The sequence below is a fragment of the Leuresthes tenuis genome, unplaced genomic scaffold (genome assembly GCF_036924035.1).
Source record: "Leuresthes tenuis unplaced genomic scaffold, fLeuTen1.0.hap1 SCAF_24, whole genome shotgun sequence".
In the NCBI taxonomy this organism is placed as follows: Eukaryota; Metazoa; Chordata; class Actinopteri; order Atheriniformes; family Atherinopsidae; genus Leuresthes; species Leuresthes tenuis.
In genome coordinates this window covers 4,806,407-4,832,488 of record NW_027325378.1, presented here as the reverse complement: position 1 = coordinate 4,832,488, position 26,082 = coordinate 4,806,407, and the positions used below count along the sequence as shown (strand labels likewise).

Below are 26,082 nucleotides of genomic sequence, written 5' to 3'. Positions count from 1 at the left end.
TGACTAATTTATATATTTTTTTGTGTAAAAGATATTTTTTGAGCTTTTTATTAGTTTACAAAAGGCAGCAGCGTGCACCACCTTCTCTGACATTTAAATCACAGACTCCTAAGAGTTAAAGAGCCAAACTTTTAACTTGCAAAACAAATCTATGCAGAAACTACACAGTTTCACAGGAGTTTAAAATCATCTCACCCCGAATCTGATTCAAATCCCTGAACCCTTATCTGGTTTCTAGCTGTGCGTCAAGCTTGAAAAGCTTAAAGCTGGGAATAAATGTTGAGCAGAAACAGTTCTCAGTGCCTCCAACCCGGAGTCATAGTGACGCTGTCAGGTAGATGCTCACATCAGGATGACGACATTTATGGGCTCCTGGGCGCACATATTAGTCTCTGACTCATCCTGAAGACCCATCCTGAAGATGAGTAGTGGCCATAAAGATATGATTTGCAGTTGTTTGTTTTATCTTATTGTGTTCATTCTGCATCTCTTTATGTTAGTTTTGGTGCCTGATTTCAGTTGTATTTTCTTTTTTCTGCATGTTTTGGATCTGGATTGCACGGTGGTGTGGTGTTTAGCACCGTTGCCTCACAGCAAGAGGGTTCCTGGTTCAAATCCCAGCTTTCTGTGTGGAGTTTGTATGTTTCTTCCGTGTATGTGTTAGCTTCCTCCTGTCTTATGTTGCTCATTTTGTGTCCTATGTTTTGTTTTTTGGTGTTGATTTTACATTATTTCTTATTTTTTGTGCCATATTTGATCTGTTTTTGATAGTTTTACATCTTGTTGTTGTCTTTCTGTGACCAAAGTTTCAGTTGTTTTGTTTCCCTGATTATTTTGTGTTATATTTAGCATCATTTTGTACATCCGTTCCATGTATCTTTATTTCACATTTCATCAAGAATGATTTGTTTTTTAAATCATATTTGTTTGTGGTCCTTTGGATCATTTGCATTCCTTTATTGCCGTTCAGTTTAAGGTGATTCAGTTTCTTCTCCCTTTGTGTTTCTTTGATTGCATCTCCTGTGTCTCATTTTTTGTTGTTTTGTGTCTCTTTCTGGGATGTCTATATTTCTGGCAATAAAAGGGTTCTCCTGACAATCTTGGCTCCTCCACAGAGACAAGAGATGAGTAAGAGGTATGTGATTGTTGATGTTTGTTCGAACCATCATGCAAGATTATGCTCCAATTCTCCTCCAAACAAAGTTTTTTGCGTGAAACAAAACTTTTTAATGAACAACTTTACCAACGCTCTCTGGTTCTGTTTGTGGATGAATTTGAACCTTGAAAAACCTAACATTAAACTAGTCTGTTGCAGTTCTGACCAGTGGAATTAACCAGCAGGTGTGATCGCACCATTAAAACAAAAGCTCCACCTGCTAAATATGCTCAGAACTTTTTTCATGACTCCTCATTCGGAGCCGGTCCTGGGGGGGAGAAACCTCCTCCTCATCACAATTAACACCAGCCTTAAACCGGCATGTGATCGAGAGCCAGCTGCTATTAAGCAGTTTGTCGAAAAAGGAGTCGTGAGCTGTGTTTTCCCCCTGGTGCATTTTTACTCATCTTCCTGTGCCCTTTTCTGTCCCTGTGGACCCAAATGTGCGTCAGCAAGTTGCTCAGTGTCTGCCTGGCCTGCTATCTTTTTATCAGCTCTTGAGCTCTTTGTTTTAAAAGAAAAAAAAAGAATTGAGGAGAAGTAATGTATTAATTGTCCTAAACTCACTTGTTAAGGTGCGTTTTCGTCCCTCGTATTGATCTAAAATGTAGGTGTGAATGTCTGAGTAAAACATCTGGTCTGAATGTAAGATTAACAGCTCAGCATTCGTTTTTTTTCCTGTGTACCACATTCTCTCTCCAAGCTGAGTCAACTGGAAGGTGCCACGTTTAAGTCAGAAGCTTTTAGTTTGGTCGGATGTGAGCTACCGTTCTTGTCTTTGGTCCTCTGTGTCTCTCAACTGACTCAAACCCATTGAGCACCAATATCCACAAACTGCGTCTTCGCCGCTGCCTGAGGGGACGTATTAATGCCTCAGCTAATCCGATTAACGTTAACAATCCCACAGGGGAAATCGCTGCACATCTGCAACCAAAAGATAATGATGCTGCCTCAGATGTTTGTGTCTTTTTTTTTTTTGTACGTTTGTTCCGGCTCTTTTTATGTCTTTGCAAGCCCGTCAGTGTTTTTTGGCAGCGTGTTTTGGGGTCTTTGCAGCATACATGGGTGGATGCCCTCCCCCTTGTCTCAAGGGCAAGCTTTCTGTGATGTTAGCGGACTCAGATGTTTTGTTTGATTAATGCCAGGGATAGTTTGAAAATGTCAGTGCACTTCACTGACGTTTTATTTGTGATGACTAATGCAGTTCGTGAATTTTCTCTATGATAAATAACAGCTGAGTTTCTCATCAAAATAACTCCACAAAATATGCTCCTCTACCTCTGATGCCAGTAATAGTTGTAATAATGCAGAACTGATAGTGCTATCAGTTGTATACATTTAAAAAAAAAATCTAACCCAGTAGAATTCATGTTAAGGAATGAATTCAATGGCAATAGCTGTACATATAAGGTTTGCTTAGATGTATAACTTGTGGGTAAATCAAACTTTGGGTTGAACTTTGGTGACGTGTTTAAGGCATTTGAGCAGCAGTAAGTCATTGTAGAGGTAGCTCAGTCCATGCTTATTGCTTTTCTCTTCTTTAATAGGTTCTCTGAGATGAGTTTCTGCACATTTATGATTGATTTACAGCTCCAAAGGAACAAACTGCTGATTTAGGTTATTGAGGCACAAATCCTGAACAGCTGAATGATAAAATGTACCAAATCATATGATGTCTTTGCATTTCTTACTGACCTACATGTCTTCACATCTCTCTATGAGAAAACAAAGAGGCTAAATCATAAAATTTTAACTCAAGATTGAGGAAAGCACTTACATTTAGCGAGAAGTGCTGCTTGACGTCTGTCCTCATTTCTAGAATACAAACGTACATAAAAATGACGGATTCATTTTTTGTTAATGTAACAGTTGTTAAGAAAGACAAACAGCCTCCAAATCAGGCTAGTAGCAAGAAAAACGTAAAGTCCACACAAGAAAGAAAACCAGAATCTTCTTTGGGAAAATTAAAGGTGCAAAAACCTAATTTGGAACAGTGAACAGACTGTTTAGTAGTTAAAAATCAAAACTGTTGTTTGTTCATAAAGGAGAAATGATTAACTAAACTATCACCAGAGTCCAGGGATGAAACATTTTAAAGATCTATGAAAAGTATAAAGTATTTATGGACAAACAGATATATCATCAGTATCGGCTGATATTCAGTCTGACAGCAATCGGCCTGTCGGCAGAAAGGATGCCATAAACCGATGGCACTAGCCATTGATTATCTGATGTTGCAGTGACTTTGATACTGACACAGTTAACCTGCAGCTGAAGATTCAGAAAATACCCAGAGGGATAAGTTTCACACAAAGGATTTTCCTCACGTGAAAGGTTATAATAAAGGGTAGCTGATACATTTTTGCACATTGAAAGATTGTGTGATGAAGGGCTCAAAAATCTAATTGTTCTATAGACAATAAAATAACTAAAAACAGCTAAAAGAATCAGTTATTCAAGTTATTATTTTTCAATGTTTCTATCGATATCGGCCCTAAATTTGACAATCAGTGCATCCCTAATAGTATGGAAATCAATCCAAGTTATTTCCAGGTCTGGATCAGTTTTTGCTGACATTTAAATTTTTCAATATTCTTTCTTTCAAGATTCCCTGCTCAGGCCTCTCAGCCATGTCACTTCAATCTTTATCAGCAGTGAGAAAACACTTTGATGTTTGCCATTTTCCCAACAAGGACGAGAGGAGAGGTCCTAAAAGCATTAAAACGCACAACGGCTGCTGATCTCCCAGAACAGCTTATTTACAGCAGCTGAGAAAACTCTGCCTTCTGATAAAGATTGTGTGGAAAAAGTTAAAAGCTCTTGAAGTTGACTTTATTGTCATCCCCTTGGGTCAAGGACGCGCATTGGCGCTTAATTTTACGGTATTATAAATTCCCTTTGATGGTGAAGAGATGGCACAGAGAGTAGAAAAAGTTTATATAAACTATGTAAAAACAACTGTTTAAGTGGTTTACGGGGGGAAATGTAATAGTTAACAAACTGATGACACAGCATGTTAATGATTGTTAGGATCATACTGTAAGCTAAAGTGCCGCAGGAAAACAGTTGGAACAAGCCAGTATTTGAATAAGATTATTCCACTGTTTATAGAGCTGTCCGCTGAGAGCACAATGAGGCAGCAACTTCCCATTACTTTGAGTTTAATTTCCCAGAAATAGTGCTCCCGTTATTATTTAGATGGAAACCACTCACAGCTGGGTGGCTCTCATACTTCTTTGTCAGCTCATGCTTCTTCTCTTGCAGGTTGGGATTCTCTATTTCCAGCCGAGCGTTTTCCGCTGCATCCTGCTGCGTTGGGTTCGACTGCTGGGCTTCGCCACAGTCTACGGGACGCTAACTCTTAAGTTGTACAGGTACTGTACACACAGCTACACAACCACACATGTCCGACATCATTATCTAGCCAAAGAAGAACCGATCAGATTACATTGACTTCTTTGAGTGCAACTGCATCTTGGGAAAGTAAGAGCCCCACAAAGTGTCGAGACTACTTATGTCTCAGCTACTCCATCAGCAGACTACACTGCTGTACACATTTAGGAGTGGATTCACTGCCTTTATAAGTGGAGGACTGAAGTAATTAAGAAAACACGGGATACTTTGGGCCCTTCATATATTACAGAGGGCTGAAAGCTGGTTGGCAAGAGTCAAACTGAGAGATGTGCGAGGGCAGAAGAAGAGAAAGGAGGATGGAGTGAGCAGCAAGGGGTGTCATCCAGCAGTGAATAGCTGTTAATGACACAGGGGGTGGGCTGTGTTTAAAGGGATAGGCCTGGAATTGTGTGTCTTTTGGCCTTTTTTTGTCATTTGATTCAGTGACAAAAAAATAAATAAAAAATCAAATTAAGAGAGTGAAATAAAATTAAAGTGAAATGAAAAAATTATTCATAAGACAGCATCATAAAGGATGTCGCTGAGTAAAGCCTCAGAAGCGTAGGGTAATGTATTGCACAGATCAATTTTTGATGTGGGCTCATTAGTGGATATTTCATCAATATCCGTGAAGGGCAGAGCCTAAGAATAGCAATGACTGGTCATGTGTTTGAGCAGAGTTTAATGCCCGTTACTCAATCTTTGTTCCTTCTTTAAACTATGATGCGTATTGACAAAGACAAAGCAGTTAACACACGGAATAATTTCAGGAAGCCATTGGTGGAAATTGTTCAAAGAAGGGAAATACTCTGATTGGATGAACGGTCTATCTTTCACATGCACACTTCAGACAGTCAGATCTTTGAGACGATACCGGTGGAGCAAGCTAGGAAGATCAGGCTCTTGCCAACAGCCTTCAGAGTTGACACTCCAGTTCTAACGTACACTGTTGCACCTGAGGAGCCACCATAGTTGGCTAAAACCCCTCTGTAGCTGCCAGTATACACAAGGAAACTGACCTTCTGTGTGCAGTGGACATTTCATCAATGTGCTGGAAGGTCAGGCTTAGAATAGCAGTGGCTGGTCAATGGATGGATTCTCTCATTGTTTTGCAAATACAATTCAAATGTATTTATATTGCACCTTTCAAGCACAAGTGTAATACAAATTGTGTTGCAAAACAAAGCACGAAAAACCAATATTCTTAATTAAATTTGAATGATCTGGTAACTGTGAATCCTTTGTTTTTGTGACCTTATTGTGAATGTAGGGACCAGTAGTCTTCACAGGAGCCAAAGGTCCTAAATCACTTAATAATAGTTAATATCATTTTGAGGTAATTTAATTGAGGGTAAAATAAGATTTGAAGTAAGACTTAGGTCCAGGTTTTAGTTGTCCACTGTGAATGAAAGACAGTCCACTGCTGTGATAAGAACTGCTGCAGAAGCTTGTATCAGCATGTTTATGAGTGTGTTCCCAGGAGTTGTTGCAAGAACTACCACAAAGATGGTTTTAAGTACTTTGGCTGGTTTGTAGACACAGATCAGCCACAGCATTAACACCACTGACGGGTAAAGTGGGAAACACTCCTTATCTTGTTACAATGCAGTGCTCTGCTGGGAAAACCTACATCCTGGCATTCACATGGAGGTTACTTTGGCACTCTGTGCTGACCTAAAACATTTTTGTAGACCAGCCTGCAGCTTCCTTCCTGCAGGACAGCAAAAGACCCCATAAAAGGGAGTCTTAGGTGTTCACCAGGCCACCAGACATCTTCAGAAACTAGACAGGGTCTCATGGGTCTATAGAAAGCAAGTCCAATCCAAAAAAATCCATCCCACAACCCCCAAGGCCCAAAGAATCTATTGATAATGACAAGACTCTCCAGGACACTGTCAGCTGTTCATTGTCCATGCCCTGACCGGTCAGAGCTCTTTTGTTATGGCTGATTGATGTGTGAGTTTGTTATTCTTACAGAATCTATCCAAAGACAGTGGCATTAGACTGGTACTTGCTATCAGCAAATAGCCGGAGCTGAAATAGGCAGGGAGAGAAAAAGTTAATACAGTGCATCCCTTGTTAAGGACAGATTTTCTCAGGGTGCGGCGGTAGGTTCCTGGACTGTCATGAGACAGATAAATACTTTCATCTTGATGATGTGATGCTCCAGTAATAATCCTGTTATCAGGATCAACAGGTCCAGAAAAAGATGAGCACGGGTTTTGTGTTTCTAAGGATCGTTGTAATGTCAGACCCTGGCATTAAAAGGACTTGCATGCCTCCTACTAAAAACATTTTTAAGTTATGTTCAACATTAATGAGGTCGGAAAGCAGGGAAAAAAGCAAATACGTCAACCTTTATTTCACTCTAAGTAGATTCAGTTTGAAATTGAAAAGAAACATTGAGCTTTTTTGAGTGATAGCAGGGTTGAAGTTTAGGCTTCAAAAGTTGCTATTAGAGATGATGTGTAACAGTGAAAGAGAGACCCTTTAATGGACTGTCCCAATATAAGAAGTTGGCTTCTTTTTGGGGTGTTTTTAATTTGAGTTTCTCCCTCCACAGGGTGCTGAAGGTGTTCCTGTCCCGTACAGCCCAGAGGATCCCCTACATGACCAGCTGGCGTGTGTTGCGTCTGCTGGGCATCATCCTCCTCATCGTCTGCTGGTTCCTGGTGGCTTGGACATCTGCTGTCTGTCAGAACCCAGACAGGAAGTTGGCTCTCATTGACGTGGGCTACACGCCCGACGGGCTTCAGTTCAGCATGTGCCTCCTGGATCGCTGGGACTACATGATGGCTGTCGGTGAGTCCTGAATAGATTTAAATACACCTCACTCTGTGTGTGCCGACTGCTGTGAGAAAACATGGGGTGTTTGATGGATTCCTGGCATAAAATCAACAAGGAATTTGTTTGCCATGATTGCACTGGGAGAAGAAAGAGGATAAGAGAGATGAGGTAAGAGTGAGTGGTTAGGAGAGGCTGGATGAGTAGGTCACTTTGCATCCACGTACATTTGGCAGAGCTCACACGTTTCCCTGAAGAAGACATTCAGTCTCTCCACTGGTGCAACTTTTTGGATGCGTTCCTGTGCGAAGGCGAGAGCAGCAGAGAGGGCAGATGAGAAATCAAAGATGCTCAGAGGGGAGCAGCATCTGTCAATGAGCAAAACTGCTTTCTCCTTCATGCCTGCTGGCTCGGGTTTTATGAGTGTGAAGAACTACTTTTTGACTTCTGAGCAAACAGATGGACCCCCCCAGCACAGCCACCATGCTATGATACTGCATACTGCGGTTTCATTGTATTTATTAGGAGGTAAAAATAATTTGCGCGAGTCAGCTCCGACTGCGACGTCTGGATACAGGCCATCGTTTGCACACACAGGGATGCAATAAATCTTTCAGATTTAGAAAAATACACCTGCTTTGGCTCACAGTGGGCAGTCTAATTTGGTACAGTCCTGTTTGCTTTATTTTCTCCCCCACTCAAAAACAATGCACCCTTCCATGGAGACCATTTCTCTGACCAAAAACATGCCCATGTCCCTAAGAGTGAGTGTGAGCATGGATGGTTGTTTGTCTCGTTTGTGTCTATGTTGCCCTGTAATAGACTGGCAACCTGTCCAGGGTGTACCCTGCCTCTCACCCAATGACAGCTGGGTGATACTCCAGCCCCCCTGTGACTCTAAGTTGGATTAAGTAGGTATAGAAAATAGATGGAAGGATAGATCACTTTCAGATATTGTTCATCTGCTGTAGATAGTTATTTTTAGGCCTGCCACTTCTTCTTTAGTCCTACACTCATCCAATTTCATCAATTTCTTCAAAGACACTGCACACCATGCTGAGATATGGCAAGTTTTCAGCTAACAGCTCTTTGGGAATCACCTTGTCGGAGCAAAAATACTATTTTATGTCTGTCAAACTGTGTTATCTTTGGCGGTCTTTTAGATGGAACCACAGACATTGGAACAGATTATGTGTCTTTGTAACATGCTGCTGGTAACAAAGTGGCTAAAGATACAATCTAAAAATGGTGCTTTGTTAAGTTGGTTATTGAAGACACATCACTGGTTTATCCCTTGAGTTAGCTGCCTTTTTTATACTTAAATGGTTCATAGGTCAGAGATGCTCAAGACCACTTTAAAATATTACAAGAAAGTCTGGCTGCTTGGAAGCAAAATATTAAGAAACAACAGGTGAAAGACTTTTGAACTGTACTGTAGTTACAGAAAGAGCTTAAATGAGATCAGTGAAGTGATCGCTGTACACTGAGTGTCGGCTGTGCAGCAGCCAACACCAAGTTGTTTACCGCTGATGAGCTGGATACCTTAGAAACATTATGTGATGCTGCCACAGAGGTGCACAGGGATTCATTTACTGTCGTGAGACTACAACCACAGTTGTTAGAAATGAGTTTGTCGAGCAGGGAATTTTCCTGTATACCTGAGCTGCACATTAGTTTGTGTGATATTTAACTGTGAACTTTTTTCTTTTGCTCATGTGCAGCATAGAAAAAACGTCTTGGCCCTTTGTGGATAAAGTTTCCCAACCCTTTCTTGTTCTCCTTTTACAGCTGAGTTCCTCTTCCTGCTGTGGGCAGTGTACCTTTGTTATGCTGTGAGGACCGTGCCGTCTGCCTTCCACGAACCTCGCTACATGGCCATCGGTGTTCACAACGAACTTGTCCTGTCGGCTATATTCTATGTGATCAGGTAACACCCCTGCTCCCAATTTCTTTGTCAATAATTTGTATAATTTTGCTTCAAAGTCTAACAAAAAACTTCCTGGTTAAACAAACACACAAAGCTGGATGCTTCTTTTTGCTTGAACTGCACCTTAAAGCTTTATTTCCCATCTGAATAGTGCATCCATCCAAAATAATGCAAAAACAAAAGCCATCTTCACCTAAATATGTTGTCTGTTACATTTATGAAAGCTTCCACTTGCTTCATGTATGTCATCTTCTGTGATTGCTCTCGTGGTTGTCATGTAGATGGTCTGGTTTCCTTCACATGAAGGGTCCAGCATGCTCATCTGGGAGTCATTTTGTATTGTGGGGAAATCCGTCCTGTTCCTCCAGTCTGCATGTCAAATAGCTGCAGTTAATAAATGAGACATTTCAGCCGACACCGCCACAACCATTGCTTGCCCCTAATTGAAAGCTCAGCTCCATCACATTATATTCTAATGAACCATGTCAGAGTGATTTATGTTTTTTTGTCTGCATAAATAGCTGGAATCATTGCCAGTCATATTGTGGCTGTAAATTAACACTCAGTGCTATTAAACAGTTTACCATCAATAGTTATTCACAATTTATGTTTTTGAATAGTGTGATTACTTTGCCAACTTTTTAACAGGCCTCTTAACCCTTTTTGTGAGGCTTTTCTAAGCAGAAAATGACCAGACGAGACTGCTAATAAATTGGACAGTTGCTTGGTGCGGCGGGTTGATTCCGACTGGCTGCCGCCTGGGGCCACTGTGTACATAGCAGCTTGTGAGAGGTTTCCATTTGCATTAATAGCAGCACCAGCTACTTGATCCCACAGTGACCAGTTAAAGCTCAGGCTTCTGTGTAGGTTTGCGATAGTCATCAGGTTGAAGTCAGATGCAGGTGTGAATGGGATGCAGAGAGAAATGAGGGTAATGAAAGGGCTGGGATTCTTTGGGTGAGTAATGGCGTTTAAGAGACACGCTGCCGGCTGAGTGGAGACAGCATGCTATGGTTATTAAATCTTCATCTGCACAGAAATTCTTTATAAAACATGAAGCAGGGAATACTTAAAAGATTTGGGACATTTCACATGCTGAACCTTTGCCGTCATTCATGCCTATAAGCTTTTACCACAGTGACTGCTGGTTAATTAACCATTTGCCGATTTAAACCACGTAATGAGCCAGCTATATGACATTTGCTTGCATGGCAACTCTCCAGTGGCTGCTTCTGACAGGACATACCTTCATATCCTCAGTGTACACTGTACTGGAAGCCTGTTTGTTCATTTTAAATAAAAGGCTGGAGTTATACTCTCACCCGCATTGTTTCTGCCACTAATTACCTCATTCTCCACCTACTGCTGTGCCACCGTCAGCCCAGCGTATTACCGTCTGATGTATAAATAGACCGAATCTTGTGACCAGATCAAGGTCACTCCCCTTTGTTGCAAATCCTCTTGAATGAATGAAGAAAATAGTGAGTCCTTGCTGGCAAAATGATCACCCAAGTGGAACATTATATGAAGCAGGGAAACTGACGGACGCAGTGGCTTACAGCAGACAGAGGAATCTGTATGAATGTCACATAATTCAGGGTAACTTCATTACAGGTACTGATAGTACAGTACAGTATTAATAAAAGATGTGTTTATAGGCTGATACCAGAGTGGCAGCCATTAAAATTGGCTAAACATCCTGCTCGTGTGTTTCTTCCCTGTGAATTCTTCTTCTCTGTTTTTTCTCTCTATCCCTTTTTGTTTTCCTCTCTTCACAACTCCGCAGGTTCACACTTGCTCCTGAGCTCCATCCAGACTGGATGCTGTTACTGTTCTTCACCCATACTCACCTGACTGTAACAGTTATGTTGGGCCTACTTCTCATTCCCAAGGTGAACATCAAACTTACCCTGTGACTATGTACAAAAAGAGAAAAGTAATAAAACGAAAAATATGGACACAGCCACCACAACGTCACACAATGATTTGTGGACAAGCAGTCTGAAGCCTCAGGTGTGGTATTTGATTGTCAATATCTTACTTTCTTGGACCCAAAAGTAACCATTTTTGGACGAGAACAAGGAGAGCACAGTTATCAGCTAACATAAAGCCACAATCAAATTTGGCCACATAAAGGAGCTCCTTCCACCTGGGAAATTACCGCAACACGGGTAGTTTACCTGCGGAACGTTTAAAGTCACAAGGCAGGTGGCCAGTTGTGCAAGTAAAAATGAAACCTTTTAAAGGGAGTGGCTGTGTAGCCTGTGTGTTTAAAAATAGGTCAAAATGCTGGACAATTTCAACTGGATCCAGCTGATAATTCATGCAGGTGCCTGTTTGCAAAACTTGTGTGGCATTTGATCTTTGCAAAGAGAAATGATTAACTGCTGATAAGTTTATGTGCATGTAGTATGAAACAATTAAATTCTACTATTTTATTACATAGGAACCAAACCACTCAGATACCTAAGATACACTGAGAAAGTCAGAAAATAGACTATGTCATTGTAATTTAACTGCACCACTGTTGAGAATTCGGGAATTTTTGACCAGTCTTCTGCTCTTCCATTAGTTCATGTTTGCTGGCACTCACATGAGAGATGACATTGCCTCCGAGGCCTACGAGGACGAGCTGGACATGGGACGCTCTGGATCTTACCTCAACAGCAGCATAACATCAGCATGGAGCGAGCACAGCCTGGACCCTGAGGACATTCGAGTAAGCAGTTCCACATGCTTTTCCGTTTCATTTGTATGACTTGGTGATACTTTTGAATCCTACACAAATACTGAGCCATGGGAGTTTTTTATTGCAGACACCAGACGAAATGGGCCATCTCAGTTCTATTAATGGCTGTGGCGTAAGGTCTTGTGACAGCCTTTGGGAAAAACGTACCAACGTGAGCAGCGATATCTGTTTGTCTGTTAGAGCTGAAGAAGTCTCTCTACCAAAAGATTTGGGTACCTTGAGAATGATGTTTACAGGAAGTGGTTTTGTGATGACATCCAGGTGCAAGCATTTACTATGTAGGGTGAAGATACAGACAGAAGCAATTCAGGACCCGAGCTTAGAGGCTGTTTCAGACCTAACACTAAAACACACTCCGTTTCCTCATTTGATGCTGTCCAAGACTGTCCTGTCTTTGCTTTTACTTTCAGCACGCATGTTATATTCAGTAGTACGTCATTTAACAACTGTTTGTAGTCAACTGTTTGTTTCAAACTTGTTCTGCATGTTATCTGTGTAGTATATTGTTTGCTTTTTTGTAGAAGTGTCTAGAATCAGTTTTCAAAATTGTTTTTTGAGGCAGCTTAACATGACTCATCATTTTGCATCTGTGTTTTCAATGATTTGTAGGAAGAGCTGAAGAAGCTGTACTCTCAGCTGGAAATTTACAAGAGGAAGAAGATGCTGGCGAATAACCCCCATCTACAGAAGAAGCGAAGCTCTAAGAAGGGTCTGGGTCGCTCGCTGATGAGACGCATCACAGAGATTCCCGAATCGGTGCATCGGCAGTGCAGCCGGGAAGACAAGGAGGCAGGAGAGCATGGGAGCAATCGCAACAGCATTTGCATGTTGAAGAAGAACGCCTTAGATCAGACTCATCCAGGAAAACCAGCAAAAGAGGAGACGCTGAAAAACAAGGTTTTCTCGCTGAAGAAGTCCCACAGCAGCTATGACCACGTCCGCGACCAGATTGAAGTCTCCAACAGTTCTCTGACAGAAAAGATGGAGGTGAACACAGCTGAAGGGTCTCTCCTGGACACACTCATGGGCAAGAAGCTGGTTAAGAAGAAGTCCAGTGAGAATGTAAACGCCCCCAGTGAATCTACGGAGTCAGTTCCCTTAGTCTGCAAGTCAGCCAGTGCCCATAATCTCACTGCTGACAAGAAACCAATTCATCCTCGAGCCTCAATGCTGCAAAAGTCCCTCAGTGTCATCGCCAGTGCCAAAGAGAAGACTTTGGGCTTGACTGGAAAGACCCAGAGCACAGAGGACAGCAATAAGAAGAGTCAGCCAAAGAGCAAAGACACAAAGGCTAATACAGAGTTGGACAATGAGTGCCAACCCAAGATGATCATCAGCCAGTCAGCTGAGTACAAACAAAGCGCTGCAAAAGGCAGGATCATGAAACAGCCAGTGAGTGGCAGCCACCCTACAATCTGTTCTGATCCAGTCAAGGGAAAGGATCTTTATGATCTCTCAGAAGTGTGTCCCTGGGAGGTGGAAGATCTCCCAACTCCATCTGAGAACAAGGTCCAAAAGCATGTGTCAATAGCGCCAAAGGAAACCACAACAATTCACGGAGGCAGCACCAAAGGAAGCAAATCTCAGAAGCAGAAAGCTTCTGACCATTCTCCATCAAGTGGTAGGCACTCTAAGGAGACTCAGAGGACAACAGCTGTTCGAGCTGAGGTATGTCCATGGGAGGAGGGAGGTGAGATTCAAGCCGGTCCAGCAGAAGGCTCAAGGCAACCTATGTCCAGTCTTTCAAAGGCGAAGCAGTCACATTCTGCATTAGAAAGCTCCAAAACGCATCAGTCAGACATCTGTCCGTGGGACTTTGAAGAGCCGCAAAAGCCAGCAGAGTTGGTTCAATCACCAGATATGACAAAGCAGAAAAAGAGCACCTCTCCAGTGGATGGGAGGGGAAGAAGCACCGTGTCAGATGTACCCAAGGTGGGAGCATCCCTCCAGCCACCAACAGCAAAAGCTGATGTATGTCCCTGGGACTACGACAGCACTGAAGTTTCACCTAATCCTGCACAAGCACCCAAAACCAAGGAATCCCCCTCAAAAAAGAAAGGCACCTCACCCACAAGGACAGCTGAGAAGGAGAAATCAAAAGATGCCGTCGATGAGAAAAGCAGAACAAAAGCTAAGGACAAGAGTAAATCTTCAGAGAAGCCCACAGGCCAACAAAAGATGGCCGAGGTCTGTCCGTGGGATGTAGAGAGTCCACAGGAGGTGATGCTGGTTGAAAAAAGGAAAAGCACCAATGTCGGAGCAGCCAAACCAAGGCAGGCTGAAGTTTGCCCGTGGGATTTTGAGGATACATCAGATAAAAAAGGCACAGACAAAATGGCTCAATCTAAAGGTGGAGCTACGAGTGCTGCTAAAAAGGCAGATATCTGCCCCTGGGACGTTGAGGACAGCGCATCAAGCAAGAAGGCATGACACTCAACCTTAATGGACCACTGAAATTATAGTTATCAGTGCATTCTTTTTTTTTTCCACTTGGAAATCGTTAAAAATAACCTTTTACTGTTTGTACGGTGACTTGGAAGCAAAGTTGATCAAGTTCCACAAGTTGCCTTCCTTTCTGACGTTGTGTTCCAGTTTTACATATTTTGGAAATAAGTAAAATGTACAAAAAAAAACACACAACAAAGTCAACATGAACATTCCAGATTATTACAAGGAAAGTCCTGAACATTAATAGTAGACCAATTATGCAACTTTTGATTCAATTTTGATTTTAACAAGCAGTGTAGGACACCTGCTTTCATCATATTAACAGTTTTTACTTTTTGTTTTATCTCAGAAGTTGCTGGACCAGGATATGACACGACAGTAGAATAATGTGCATCAGTAAAACGTACGTCTTTAAGGTTGAAGTATAAAACAGCAAAAGTGAAAGCCAAAGAATAAGGGAACATTTGCACAGAGGGAAGAAAATCCGTCTATAGCACTTTAGCAAACTCCATAGATTAAGAACTAAGGACAGATTTTGTCCTTCGTGTACATTTTGTTCTCTTATTTTCAGCTGCACGCTGGATATCAGACAACCAAACTCAAACTTTGTTTTTCCTCTTTTGTTTATATCTATTTAATTGTAGTTCTCTACAGATTAAAATGCTTCCAAGTCTGCAGAGTTGTACTGTATGTGCCTAATTAACTAGCATTGTCTTGTATTAGTCTGAAGGGAAGCAAGTGGCTTCTTCTTCAGCATTTTGTGACGGTGGATTATATAAACCGCATGCACAGCCAGGTGCCGAGTAGCTGGACCCTACCGATTTGTCAGCTGAAGCTGTTGATGTCTTGGCAGATATATGTAGTTGTTTAAGTAGGCTTTTTATAAATTCTGGATACATTTATGTTCCTGCTTTCTTAGTCCTAATCGCTAAAGGCTAGTCGAGAGAATAAGAGAGCAGATGTAACATGAATTTGTCTGGATGGCTTGTGTGTTCACGTTTGTAAAAAGTAGGGATGGAAAAATATAGAGGAAAGTAATTTGCCCCAGATTTGTTTATGAGTCCAGCATGGGTCTTTGTGTTGCACCGTGTGTCTGTGAACACAACATCATGAATTAAAAGAAAGGATGCCACAAAATTTATATGATCAAGTCCTGCCGTCCTCTTTACATTCCCACTGCCTCAATAAACCCAAAACAAGACAAGCAGGTCAACAATTCTACCTAAACAACACATCACCTTAATCACTTGGGTTTTGTTTTAGAGTTGTGACCGTCAGTCCCTGCAAGGTTTAAAATGAAGGTCCAGGTTAGCTTGAGAAATTTGGATGCTAATAATTCAGATGCTATTGGGTTTCATTTTCACTTCTGGGAAACAAAAATAGCAAGAAGCAGATTGATTAACTTAAATTGTAATTTAACAGTTTTAGTCACTGCAAACTCAGACATTGCTGAGATTCTTCCACTTGCATTCCACCTGTTCCTGCTGAACACAAGTTTGGGAAACGTTCCACTCCGCTGTAAACGGAGCAGGACAGGCTGGCAGGGAACTCAGACAGTGATCATGAAAATCTGTTCAGTTCATCAAAATCACTGCTTTAGTACAACTGTGTGTGGACCAGGCCTGAAACTGACAGGTCAGAATATGTCCAACAAGGAATATGGGTGGTTTAACAAACTGAAAAGGGTGTGTTTTTGTACAGAACAAACCAGAGAAGACGTTGAAGAAGTTGTGGAATGAATTGCAGAAAAAAGTCTTGAGAGAAATGTTGGGCTGACAACATGACATTATTGACCCACAATTCATGGAATGCTAGCAATAAAAGAACTTTGACTGAACACTATATGGTGGATTTAACTTTAACAAAACTCTGCAAAAGTGATGCTGTGAAAACAAGGCCCATGCCACACTGTCCGTACTACAGCACAAGCGTTCGAATGCTCCTCGGTTTAGAAAATGTGAAGTTAAAAACTGACCCATTTAAAAAATCTAAACAAACGTTTGTTGATGTTTTTGTTTATGCATTTAGCAGACACTTTTATCCAAAGCGACTTACGACTGAGGATATAACAATGCATCAAAGCTAACAATAAGCTACATAGAAGGAAAACCACTGGTCAGGCTCTGTCAGAGGTGACTGGGTAGAGATAGAGAGCAGGCATAGAGGGAAGTACCGAAGGAGAAAGTGCAGTAGAGGGGTTAGGGAAGTGCAAGGGTAACTGCTAGGGTAGGAGATGCTCTCTGAAGAGCTGGGACCTCAAGAGTTAGTTGAAGATAGACATGGATAGACCTTGTCCTTGTACCGCTCGGTGGGTCATTCCACCATCGTGGAACGACATATGAAAAGAGTCTGAATTGTCTTGAGCGTGGTGTAGGCACTGCTAGACGACAATCCACCGGAGTGACCGAGTCGTTCAAGTAGATGGGAGCCGTTCCATTAAGCTCTTTGTAGGCCAACATCACTGACTTGAATTTGATGCGGGCAGCTAAGGGTAGCAAGTGGAGCTCAACCAACAGAGGGGTGCTCTGTTAGGCTGATTGAAGACCAGAGAACATCTGCAGAGGTTTCACAGCACAGCCTGGGAGACCAGTTAGGAGGTCAAGGCAGGAGATGACCATAGACTGCACCAAGATGGCCTGACCTTTCTTTATCTAAATATTACAAAGAAAAAAAAACAAGTTAGAGATGTTATTAGAGAAGATGACTGCTATTTGTACACTGTATGTAAATGAGCATGTTTAAACCTAAAGTCCCGTAGATTTGAGTATTGAGTATTCAGGTTAAATATCGTACGAAGGCACAGAGATACAGTCAGTCCATGCAGGGTCCATTTGGAAGAGGTGGACTTGGGTCAAGATCCTGTAATCCAACAATACTCATTTCTCTGTCACTCGTTCAAATACTGAGAAGAGTTATGTGAACGTGACAAATTAACTCAACTCTAAAATGATGAAACATTTCTGCAACTGAGGGAAACACAAGATGGTTCATATCCTGTCTGATCAAGTGATAAATCACGTTTTAATGTGACCTTGTTTGGAGTTCTTAGCGTTGACCAATAGAAACAGTGGTCATAACTGCCAACATGAAACCCAAGATTTTATTAAGCAGATCTGTTGTAATATATTCGGTCACTGAATTGTCTTCTGCTGCAATCACTTTTGACTTTGTGTGTCTTTATTAAAAGTCCTTTCAAGTCTGATTGAGAGTTGGCTGAAGCCAACTTGATTAACTGCTACAGAATCAGGCTTAGCATTGTGGTTATCAATTAATAATCTGATAAAACCTTTTGAAGGTTTCGAGTTGTTCCACGTTTTGTATCAAAATGTCAAAATATTCATCATGCACTATTCATCCTGAAACTATTGTGAGAAGAAAAGAGAATCACCCGGTTTTAAACGGTCGTTAAACATCTACTGTAACAGTGTTTGCGGTCATTTGAGGACAACTATGTGTCAGTAAGGCATCCGCAGAGCTGTTTGGCAACGAATGTCATCACAATTGTAACCATCTGTAATTGCTTTAAAATTCCTCAAGACAAAATATTCGAGCCTTGCAAGAGTTAAATGTTTATTAAAACCAGTGTGAGATTTGCTGCTCATTTGATTCAACACAGTTCCGTGGTTGCTACATTTCTCTGGCACGACTGTAATCTAGTGACGATATAAAGCAAAAATTACTGCTAAACATGCATCCGTAAAGATGATATGTCTCACAAACTTAGTGAGAAATTACGCTGATGTGTCAGGTATCGATTGTTTGCCATCAGCTCCGCTTTATGAGCTCTGGAATGAAGCTAACCAACACAGTGAACAGACTGATTGTAATGCCTTGATGCATCTATTCATCTATGAAGCGGCATCATTCATCATCCACAGGATGCTCTCACACATGGTTTCCTGACCACTGCGGTGTGACAACAGCGACATTTCAAAAAGCCGTCTCTATTTTAAAACTAGTCTTTGGAGTCACTGCCGCATCAGATTTACTGCCCTGGGTGATGAATAACATGCTGCCTCTTTGTTGTCCTTGTAGGAGAGCTATTTTAAACAAGGAGAAGCGTTTGTTTCACGGTGATTATTTTAAAATTTTCTTATGTGGAGCGTGTACAAGCTCCATGATTTAGGTCAAATCCACAATGGAAAAAAATAACCAAAACAAGCAATATTTAATAGCGTTTTCAAAGAAGATAAAGAAGGTATTTTCATTCATTTATGCTGATTTTAAAGTTTTTACACACTGCAAGATTTAAAGAAATATATATTCCAGAAAATTAAAGAAGTAAGAGTGCAATATCCCACCATTAAACTAAAGAATATCTCACAATCTCGCATTACAGCGAGTCCAACCTGTTGTTTAATTTGCGTTATTTCAGATTGTATGCCTGCGGTAGGAGTTCTCATTTCAGTCAGTCCATAGCTGTCTGTGTATTAAACTGTGTAATACATAACCAGTGTCTGTTACAGTCTGTTTCTCTGGAGATTATCATTGTAATTTATCCTTAGCATCAATGAACTGGTGCAAGTTTGAACCCGAGCTTGGGTGTGCAAATCCAGACCGTTGTCCTTGTGCCATCTTGACATAGACAATGCTGTGTCTTGTAGCTTTTTGTCCACCATTCGTGTCTTTAACCATGGTGCGTTTCTGTTGGATAGCTGCTTTCATTTAAACCTGACTTCTTATTCTCATGACTGAACCAAGTCACACTATGACAAATACAACTACTACTAATGCTACTACTATTCAATGCTGTAACGTCGTAAATCTTGCTCTTGTGGCTTCTGCATGAATTCAAGAAATTAGTAGGACCGATGTTTCATTGCCCTTGATAGAACAAAAAAGAAAAAAAGTGATCTTTTATGGACTGTTACCAGTTGTATAGTGAGTGATACTGTCCTTAACCCACTGTATTCTGTGCTTGTTAAGACTATTGCTCTATGACAAGCTTATAGCATCAATATATGGGAGTATTTGGTAGATTTATATTGTGTTATATTGTGATAGCATGTACATAAAAGATACCTCCTCTGCAATAAACATTTATACGAAAATGAATATGTGCTTACTGGTTTTGAATGCGTTTTGGCTGCAGTTAAAAACGTGCGCTGATTTGCATCTAAGGGAATGTGCCTGCTGAGATCAACCCTCTCAAATCAAAGATCCTGCAGCATTTTCTGCTCTATTTCTTCCACAATAGCTTTAATCCCAGGAGCAGCTAATACAAGACGCTCCCTTAATGCATCCGTGCCGCATCCTTGTCTCAGGTCTATTTGCTTATTGTTAATGTAGACATGTAGCCGGAGGAACACTGGCCTTTAACGGCCTCGTGCATGGTAACCACTTTGGAATATGAGCATCTTGGCGACTGTCCTGAAAGGCTTTTATAGCTTGTTGTGGTCTTTTGGACAGAGATCAATGGGCGCTCTGCAAGACGCACAAGGTAGGAGATGGTATCAAATGCTGACTCGATGCAGAAAAACTGAGTGCTGTTATTTTCCAATTCTAAAATAATTATAGGTCAGAGTGAAATTATTTCTCCCCTGAGCCAAGGGGAAAATCATTACCTGCACTATTAATACTTTTCAGCCCCATTAACTCAGAGTATATCATGAAAAACACAGTGTCTACACTGTCACAAGTGCTTATATCTTCCTAAATATAGAGGCAGAGATGCCAAATACAAACCCTGAAGGGTAGTGTGTGAAGCAAACATGTTAGTATCGATCCCTGTTTACAGAGAGCTTTTAGAGCCTTTCTGATAGATAGAAGATCAATCCAGGCTGCAGCAGGGAACAGAAATAAAGAAACAAAGTAGAAAATTAGGATAAATAACCTGCGATGCTCCATTTCATATTGATTTTAGTGAGCTGGCAGTTTGCTAGGTCTAACATTCAAAACCAGAGCATGCATCATGTGATGAAATTCTTTCTTAATGCTGAAAAATTTCTCACATCAGAATGGGTTGATAGCTCCTTGTTTACTCCCCTTTCTGGGCTACATAATAGTTATTAAAGTGTCTGTCTTTTTTTCAGATTTAAAGACTTTTTGGACACATGACTGGGTTGCCCAAGGAGGCTATTTATGAATGGAGAAATTATGAACCAGCCACAATATTAAAGTCATTGGCCACCAAAACAGCTGTTCACAGCAGGAGATTAAAAGCCAGGGACCTTGAGCTTCCCAGCAGAACATTGCATTGTTAAAAGGTAATCAGTGTTTTTCATTTCGTGGGTGATCAGTGTAGACTTCCGCATTTCAATTTAGCTAAACTACCAATGGCACAAGAAGGGAAATATCTGAGTTCTTTTATAATAGAGGTGTAACGATATACCCACATGGACTGCAAATCCACAGTTTTTTTAGACTAATTACATTTTGGGACATCAGTGTTACCTTTCTGCTTGATCTGAGTCAGAACAACCTGAGGTGCTCAGGAGAAGCTTCCACAATTTGAAATATCATAAAACGCACCTGTTATTTGTCAAAGATTCAAATTCCTTCCATTTCTCTTCCACTATGTAACATTCTCTCTCCATCTCTCTCCATCTTTTGCCATATGACCAGTCTGAGCTCATTGCCTCAAGTTCCAGTTCTACAAATGAACAACACTAAGCTTTCTGTAGAAATAATCTCTTTGTTTAAGTTAAATCTTTAGAAATGGCCGAACAGAGTTCTGGCTGCAAAAGACAACAGCATGCAGCTGACTGAGCCCTCTGGATCTACTGTTGTGTGCGAAAGAATCACGCTTGGACGCTGTTGCGCCTCTTTGTTTTCTTTGCAGGACAGTCCGAGACAAAGTCCAGCATGACGGGACTTATTTTTAAACCTCAGACGGTGATCGGTGTGTGAATCACGGCCTTTTGTGGCAGAGCCATGTGGGCAGTGATGGACAGCGGCTGGGAAGAGGAGGGACACAGAGGAGAGGAGGCTGATCTCTTCGCCGAAGCCAGCGTGCTCCGCCGCTGACTCATCTGTCTCTCAGACGCGTGTACGGACGGGGGAGGGAGGTGGGAGGAGGGGGGAGTTGTTGAGGACATCTCGTGTGTCGTGGTGTGGACTCATGACTCATGCAGAGGGGGCTACATGCGTGGGGTGAACCGAGGGGGAGATGTGATGGATACACATGTGGGAACAGACAAGCTGCACAACACAATTACAACAGCAGAGATTGATTTGTATTATTCCTGACAACTTCAGAGGGAATGCAACCCCACATTTCATGTTTGTATTATGCCAAGGTTTCATTCTTTTACCCCAAATTTAAAGTAAAAATGACAGCATTCATGGTTCAGCAGTTGGCTAATTTGTATGGTTAAGCATTTTGAAATGATATGTTTATTTATTTATTTCCTGTTTCAAGAGTCATCCCAATAAAGGAATCGTTTATTTGCTCAAATGTTAAAATCTTTCTTTGTGTATAAGATTGGGATATTTTGTGACATCTTTACATAACTCTGTGCCTTCACCTCCAGTTAGGAATCTGATGACTTTGAGCATATTAGACAATATTGACAACTTGATTTTCACCCTAAGGACTTGGGCCTTTACTCAAGTTTTTTATTTGAATGGAAGAGACTTGATCAACATCACTGTAAAGCTGGCAGTGTTTGCCAAAAGGCTAATCTTCAGCCACTGACCCTTGGACAGATGTGGAATTAAACTGATACTAACAGTTCATTAACATCCATAAGATTTAAATCCAGTAGCTATTGGAAAAAAAAAATAAAAAAATAAAATAAAAATCAAGCAAAAACACTGTAAAAACTTTATTACAATGGGGCAGCTAGCTTGTGTTTGGAGCTTGGCAACATAGCGTCACATCCCAGTTCGCTGTGTCATACTGCTCAGCCACGGTCTTTCATTTTGATAACATTTGCCGGATTGTTCTTTGCTGTTTCTGTGTCGTCAGTCTGCTTCTGCAGTAACTTCCAACCCCTGGAGGACAGGCTTGTATCATGATGTGTAACATCTGTTCATATGACTGCAAAGGGGGGTCAAAAAGCTTCATCTTACGACTGATTGTTAGCAGAATTGTGTGAAAACTTATGGATGGATTCCTGCTTGAAGTTTATGTCCGATGCGACGAACAGATGTGTACAAACCTAATTCCACGCTACGCTGCATAAAATGTAAATGAATGTCACAAACCAATATCTTAGAAAAATATGTTGACAGTGAGACATTATACTTTCAAGTGAAAATGAGCTCATCTGGAATCTGACGGCAGCAAAATGTCTCAAAGAAGCTGAGACAGAGCTATATTTCCCAATGTGTAGCATCAACAGTCCCCACCTTTACTTCTGAGAGACTCTGCCTCTGTAAGGTACTCTCTTTTCACCCAATCATGTTACTGACCTAATTAGTTCCTCCAGCAGTTTCTTTTGTTGCCACTGTCCCAACTTTTTTGGGACATCCACCTGCCATCAAATTCAAGATGAGCAATTATTTACGAAATGTCTTTTTCAACATTCAATATGTTTTCTATGTGAATAAAACAAGATTTCAAGATTTGAAAATCATTGCAGTCTCTTTTCGTTGACATTTTACACAGTGTGCCAACTTTTTGGGAATTGGGGTTGTTCTCTGGGGAGGTAGAGGCACATGAAACCACTTATAAGTGTATTGCTAGCATTAATTGCTAGCAGATTAATGGCTAAATTACAATAAGATTGAGTTATTCAGCTCATGTAGACACCTTAATCTGACAAGAAATCTAATCGGATCGGGTTACTTGTGATCGAATTAAGACCCCGGGATAACTCGATCCAAATGCCCACTGAACGTGCCTGTAGACGACAGTGGATCGGATCGAGCGTTCTGCGCATGCTCCAGATTTTTTCCCGCGCTCGACACCCGGAAGTCGAAGGAGACGATATTACTGTTGTTGTCGCCGCCGTCAGAAAGAAACAAACAACACGATGGAAAATGCGCCGTTGTGCATCGTTTGTGCCATAACCAGCTCATCACAGATGGAGAGGGACGCAGCTTCATCTCGCTCTGCGTTCGCCATCTTTCTCGAATGCCTGAGTTTGTTGTTGTTGGTGGTGAAGACGTCAACAGGAAGTGGCTCTATTAGCGATAGCTGAAATGGGGACAGCGCCACCTATCGTACCGGGTATGACATGCTTTGTGCCAGTGATTCCATTCATTCACCACCATATATCCAAGGATAATTACCCTCAGATAAGGAGCAGAACCCAACTATAGCTGTGATCCAGTTAATCTCATGTAGACCCACTGAGTAAGAGAGTATTACACTGGTCAAACATCAGGTCCCGTAGATAAAAGATCCTGTCAAAAAAAAAAAAAAGACCAAAGTCATCAGTGAGGTAAACTGACCCTTTAAGTTTCACCTTTCACCTACGCAGAGCCGACACTTAAACAAAAGCCTGATTTATTGCAGCCCCCGGTCGTTATGTTTGCTGGTTAAAGCAGGCGGTTCAGCTGGACTCCTACACAGCGTCCCAAGCCTCAATGGGGTCTTCATCACTGCAGGAGGCCCTCGTGGTGAGGGCGACCATGACTCACAGAGCACTCCTCCTCTTACATACCACCACCACGACCGCCTCCGCAACCAGAGGGAGGGGGGCTTGCAAACAATTCTCACTGAAATACTCCATACAATTCTGTGTCAATGTGCAAATTCACAGTTTGTCTACTTACTCACTCAAGCATGTGTGAAATAATGAACAGGTTTTCTTGATGTCGCAGGTAAAGAACTGATCTGTTCTGATCTGGCTGTTGCTAAGACGAACAGCTGGAAATGCTGCGTTCTGACGCATGTGTTGCATCTGAAATGATGCAGAAACTTCCCTGAAAAGTAACTGATGTTCACAGGTTTTTACTAATTTATTAAAACCTGTAAACACACGCATGTATTCATTTATATATTCATAACATGTTTAACATGTACAAACTGCACAGTTTGCCATTATAGCTGTTAGTCAAGTGGATTGAATTAGGATTTTTATGAGGATGCATCACCATCCATGTCCCTGTTTATTTGTTAGAGTTAAACCTAATTTCGTCTCAAGGCTGTAGAACTCCTACTGACTCTACAAAACACTTTGAACCTATATTTGTTGGCCAAACAGTTGTAGTAACCTACTAATCATGGGTAAGTTTGCCAACCACCTGTCACAACCGGTGGGAGGGGGGCAAAAACCTGACCTGACAAAATCCTGGAGAGCATGAAAATCAAGGTAAGGTGTCAGTTGAGGTGAGGATTTCACAAAGAACCGAGGAGAACCTGGAAACTGAATACTGTGGTGAGGTGACTGGAGATGGGGTGCAGCTGTGAAACAAAGACAGGTGACTTGAATTAACCTAATGGTGTGAAAGGGCAAAAACATGGCAAGAAATAAACCTGAAAACCTGAAAACAAGACAAAAAAAAACAAAACCCAAAACATGACACAACACCACATAGATGCAGCATCCATCTCATCGGACACCACAGTGTCTGAAGGGGTGGTGAGTTTAACTAGTTATTTTTCTACTACGCTGTTATGTGTGTTTTCTGTTTGCACTTAAGAACAGCTGGATAGAAAATTCAAAAGAAATTGGAAGAAAATATCACAATTACTTTTATTATTGGTTGACACTGCAGTAAATCGAAGTTATGAAATGATGACGTCTTGAGAGTTGTTATTCTTTGCTAGTCTCACAATGCAATTATAGTCCCTCTGTTTACAACCAATATATCTATTTTATCCTCAAATCACTCCATGACCACATGGCTATCTTTTCAGTTATACGTGCTGTTCAATTTGTCTGAATTCTTATTTATTTAGTGCTTAGTGCTTTAGTCTTCAGTGTAAAAAGGAGCATTTGAGTGAATCACCTCAATACAGTATATACTATATGTTGTACAGTACAGTCCTATATATTAATGCTTTATGTATACTACATTCACGAGTCTATTACCTGGACTTTAGTCGGCCTGTGGATTGCAGGTAAAACTGTTTCTGTAAAGTAAAGTTTGGGAGCTTAAACTGCCTTCAGCATCTGGTGAAACCAGAGGTTCATTATGACCAAATAAGTCTGTGGATCCTTAGTGATAAAGCGTCTTTTAGTTCTTCCTTTTTTAAAAGATGCAGAGCAAAGTTGATCCCACCTTGGTAATCTGTGGCAGATTAAGCATGTTGGCTGTGCTCCTCAAGGTTGCAAATGTTAGGTTCGGATAAAAACAGCTAACATAGTTCCTTATATTTGTTGTATTACAAAACTATTAAAGATTTATGAGGTAGATTTACACTCTACGTGTCTAATTCAGTTTGTCCTTTCCCGTAAATTTGTAAAATCTGATGCGTAGCAAATCACAATTTAAAAAAATTCCCAATTCTTCACATACTGACAGTCAGTTAGGAGCCTGCTGCATCAGTTTTGAATGCATAGGGTACGCCCAAAGCATCACTTTCAGATGCGCAGGGTTTCCTGAGCTAATAACATCACATTAGTGAGAGAAGTCGCAGCATGGATAATGTCTGTGAAACTTTCTACAATAAAATGCACTTTATAGTGTATGTGAATATCTAATCATGATGCTTTCCTGATATTAACCAAATACTTTTAATGTCAAAACAAAGTAGTTCAGTAGTAATCAAACTTATAACAGGAAGTCACA

At 41.2% G+C, this 26,082-nt stretch overlaps 3 protein-coding genes across 4 annotated transcripts in view; 1 reads left to right on the top strand and 2 right to left on the bottom strand.

Annotated features, from left to right (window-relative positions):
- gpr158a (G protein-coupled receptor 158a) overlaps window positions 1–19,489 on the top strand; it is a 76,546-nt gene extending 57,057 nt beyond the window's left edge. The window contains exons 6-12 of one of the 2 annotated variants that reach the window (XM_072378714.1): window positions 4,421–4,530; window positions 7,113–7,351; window positions 9,122–9,260; window positions 11,047–11,152; window positions 11,833–11,979; window positions 12,077–12,160; window positions 12,619–19,489. In XM_072378714.1, coding sequence (XP_072234815.1) covers window positions 4,421–4,530; window positions 7,113–7,351; window positions 9,122–9,260; window positions 11,047–11,152; window positions 11,833–11,979; window positions 12,077–12,160; window positions 12,619–14,439 — 2,646 coding nt within the window. In that variant the 3' untranslated portion in view covers window positions 14,440–19,489. The remainder of the gene's footprint in view (window positions 1–4,420; window positions 4,531–7,112; window positions 7,352–9,121; window positions 9,261–11,046; window positions 11,153–11,832; window positions 11,980–12,076; window positions 12,161–12,618) is intronic. The other variant, XM_072378715.1, reaches the window with a different exon arrangement.
- Window positions 1–26,082, bottom strand: part of nell3 (NELL (neural EGFL like) family member 3) — a 217,275-nt gene that overhangs the window by 55,258 nt on the left and 135,935 nt on the right. The window lies entirely within an intron of this gene.
- Window positions 1–26,082, bottom strand: part of LOC140284746 (apolipoprotein D-like) — a 251,193-nt gene that overhangs the window by 191,028 nt on the left and 34,083 nt on the right. The window lies entirely within an intron of this gene.